The 3,360-nt window shown below is 55.4% G+C and overlaps 1 protein-coding gene across 1 annotated transcript; it reads left to right on the forward strand.

Annotated features, from left to right (window-relative positions):
• The first annotated feature begins 7 nt into the window (after positions 1-7).
• Positions 8-3,140, forward strand: CSUI_011213 (uncharacterized protein). Its single transcript, XM_068071314.1, has 2 exons — positions 8-2,387; positions 2,875-3,140. The coding sequence occupies exon 1, from the start codon at positions 184-186 to the stop codon at positions 1,570-1,572; it is 1,389 nt and encodes a 462-aa protein (XP_067916710.1). The 5' UTR covers positions 8-183; the 3' UTR covers positions 1,573-2,387; positions 2,875-3,140.
• The last annotated feature ends 220 nt before the right edge of the window (positions 3,141-3,360 follow it).

The following is a 3,360-nucleotide window of genomic DNA, read 5'->3' on the forward strand; positions in this document are numbered from 1 at the left end:
TTGATGTGGACCCGAACTTTTGTCCCGACTTACTTTATCGCAATTTCCGTGTACGTTAGGCCTGCGCGAAGGCCGTGCATTCAATTCAGGCTTGTACATTACAAAGACCCGGTGTTTTTTTTTGGTGCAACCCAGGGACCTGGCAAGCAGCTTCGTCACCGGCTGCCGGGGTGGCTAGCGACAATGAAATACGTCTACAGCGCCGACGCGAAAATGACTGAGTCAGGAGGTACACTGCTCGGTATTATGGCGTCCGTTGCTCTCCTTGGGGTTTCTGCATCACTGCTTTTCGCATGCCCGACGATGTGCGCGGCCTACCCAGCGCCGGCAGTGCCCGAGGCATCAGCCGGTGTTCCAGCACGCCTCTCGATGCCTGTCGGCTCCGCGAGTGCACCGGGCACGGCGCAGTATCGGGGGGCTGTACCTTTCCGTACCGAAGTGTACGCGGGAAGAGATGTCGCCCCGCTGTACGCGACCGGTTTCGATGCTGCTGCTGGCGCACAGCCGGGGAACTTCCGTGGGGATCCCGGTCTGCCGGCGGCGTATAATACCCGCCAAGATTCTTTTAGAGGTTACCACGACCAAACCTACGAAGCATCCGCTGGCTACCCTTCTTGGTCTTCAGCTGCAAATCCACTGGCTTCTGAGGCGGGTGTTTCAGTGACAGCCTCAGGTTGTGTCCAATGTGGAGAGCACGGGGCTGCCACGGAAGGCCCCCTGGAAATGTTCAGGAGTGGCTCGACGCAAGACGTCAGATCAAATGTCCCGAGGCCTCAGCGTTCTGCAGATACGCCGGTGCGCGGACCACAAAGTGTTTCCCCAGAGATATCTTATGACCAAGGCGGCCGCCACACTACAGCTCCACCGTACATATCCGGCATTGACGACAGCGCCCGAGGTCCCCCGCCGCAGCGGCAGTCCTGGCTGTTCTCCGCTACTCGTGATAAACTTGCCAGTGCGATCGGATTTATGAAGAACACTCAGGAACTTCGCAGGTATCCCTTACCTTCCCGTGGCGAAGGAGGAGATGCGCCAGAGAGCAGTTCCAGGGCGGTACTCGCCAGTCTAGACGATGCCCAAACCCCCACTTCTCAGTACACTGGTGCTGAGGGTACGCACACCGAAAAGACGGTAGAGGCAATGAAGTACCGCCCTGATGAGTTGTCCGGTGGTGGAGGGTCATCGACAACTACCGCTTCTGCCCTCAGCGGCGACGGAGCTCATCCGCTGTACAATGTTTACGTTAATGAGACCGGCGCTACGCCTTTCGACGGCTCATCTAGCGTCCCGCCGCTTGTGCCATTCGAAACGCAGCCTTCGCCGACAGTGCTTTCTCCCGGGTTTGCTGGGCCCCTGACCCCAAGACCAGCGAGTCTCGCGCTCGGAATCGCCTCTAACGCATACCAGAAAATGATTCCTAGGGCGGAGCTATTCCTCGCTTCTTCCAGATACGCAGAAGAGTACTTGGATTTGTTTGCAGCGTTGTATTGCTTGTTTCAGAAGTGGCCGTGCAACAATATGGAGGAGTTCGCTGAGGAGACCCGTAGGCGGCAGGAAGGTAGCGGAAGTTAGTTTCCGGTGCCTGCAACACAGCCGATGGAAGACCGTGACGCATTGCCGGTCATTGGGGGTCTGTATGGACACTATGATAGTGCACACACGGTGTTGTCCAGCCTGAATTGGATTGTAGGATTCCATCTGTCTCGTTGGAAAACCAACTATCAATGCCCTACAATGTATCTCTTTTAGTATTCGTGGGCCGAGGAAGCCCAAGAGTTTGTTCGGGCTGCGTTGTGCCCCCGCCTGTACGGGGACACTCGAGCCAGCGTGGCAGTTCGGCAACCGGGAACATTTTCAGCATGCATGCGGGCAGACGAGCAGTTTTTGCCTGCAAAGGGGAGCCACGAATGAGACCGGCTCCCATTCAGTCCTCACTTTGTTGATTAGCTCGTTTTCCAGACTAGGGACGCCTAGTTCCCTGATTCTTGCTTCCTCGTTTTCTGAGCGAGCGCAGGTGCGTGTGAAGGACCGCTGTTTTGACTTCTTGCGTTCGCCGGTCGCAGTCGCTGGCTGGACAGGGAGTTTTCATATTTCGTGGTTCTCAGTTGTTGAACAGAATCACGTCTTGTCCTCAAGCGCGACGATGGGGGCGGTCCCTGGCATCGTCCGGCTGGGTTGCCGGAGGGCGCCCGCCTTCTTGTGCCTGAGCCAGCGAAGGCTTTTGTTTTCTCCTGCTCCCTTGCAGTCTTTCTCCGTAACTAACAAGCAGTTCCACCCCGAAGGCTTGGAGGCGAACGCCCCCCGTCCATACCAAGGCCTGGATATGCGTAAAATTCATCAGCACAAGTGGATTAGTCCATTCTTAACCAGAGTCCCTCAGAAGTCGGGTACGGCTTCACTACGTTAGCACACACGATGTTGACAGAGTATACTGTGCCGGCCACACCACCATCTGTGTACCTTGTTCTGTGTGGCTGACCAGGACATGCTTCTCTACTCATTTCCCCACCGACCTGCAGAAGAGTCAGGTCGTTTTACAGCCCAATTCACTTGTAAACAAGGGCGGCACTGCCGAGAGTAGAGGATGTATGCGAGCGGACCTCGTCCTGCTGGAGATCGCCACCACACGTAGTTACGGTGAATTGTTCACTCCTCGACAAATATCCAGTTTCCGTGCAGCGCACAGTTCTCATATTCAAAAGGCCATTGTGCCACCGCCCTCAGTAGTGGAATAAGCGCTGATCCGGCTGACTTCCCGGGCCAGCTTGACGCCTTCACGGGTCTTTTACAATGATTGGAGACGGTTGATACATGGGCTTTCGGAGCGAAGGCCAATTTCCTCGTGCTGGGACTTTTTGGCTGCTTTCCATTTAGGTTACCAGTATGCGCAGGGTAGGTTGCCGTCTTTGCATGCCTGCAATCATGCTGAGATCGCTTCATTCTTCGACGTGGAGAACATGACTCGAAAGTACAGCTGGAAACAAATTCTGATTTCGATGATACCCATGGCCAACTGGCTGTTGATGATGGTTGGAGCCGTTTTGATCGTCGCTGCGCCGGTAGCGTGTGTTGCCTTCTATCAGCAGCGTTTTGAACCACTGGAACACCAGATGCCTCGAGACGAATACTTCCGAAATTTCAGGTATGGTGAAAGACGGCTTCATCCCACATAATGATGGTACCTCAGTTATGTCAGGCGGCAGCGGAGGTCGGGCTTACGTGAGAACCCCCATGGCGCGGCAGTACCCAGCAATGCTGAACGCGTGTGATACCCGTCCGACGGTCTTCACTACGAAATCGTACTAGCATCGTTCAGAAAAGCCCGCCCTGTCCGTGGACGATGCTAGTACGATTTCGTAG

Source organism: Cystoisospora suis (genome assembly GCF_002600585.1).
Source record: "Cystoisospora suis strain Wien I chromosome Unknown contig_10188, whole genome shotgun sequence".
Classification (NCBI taxonomy): domain Eukaryota; phylum Apicomplexa; class Conoidasida; order Eucoccidiorida; family Sarcocystidae; genus Cystoisospora; species Cystoisospora suis.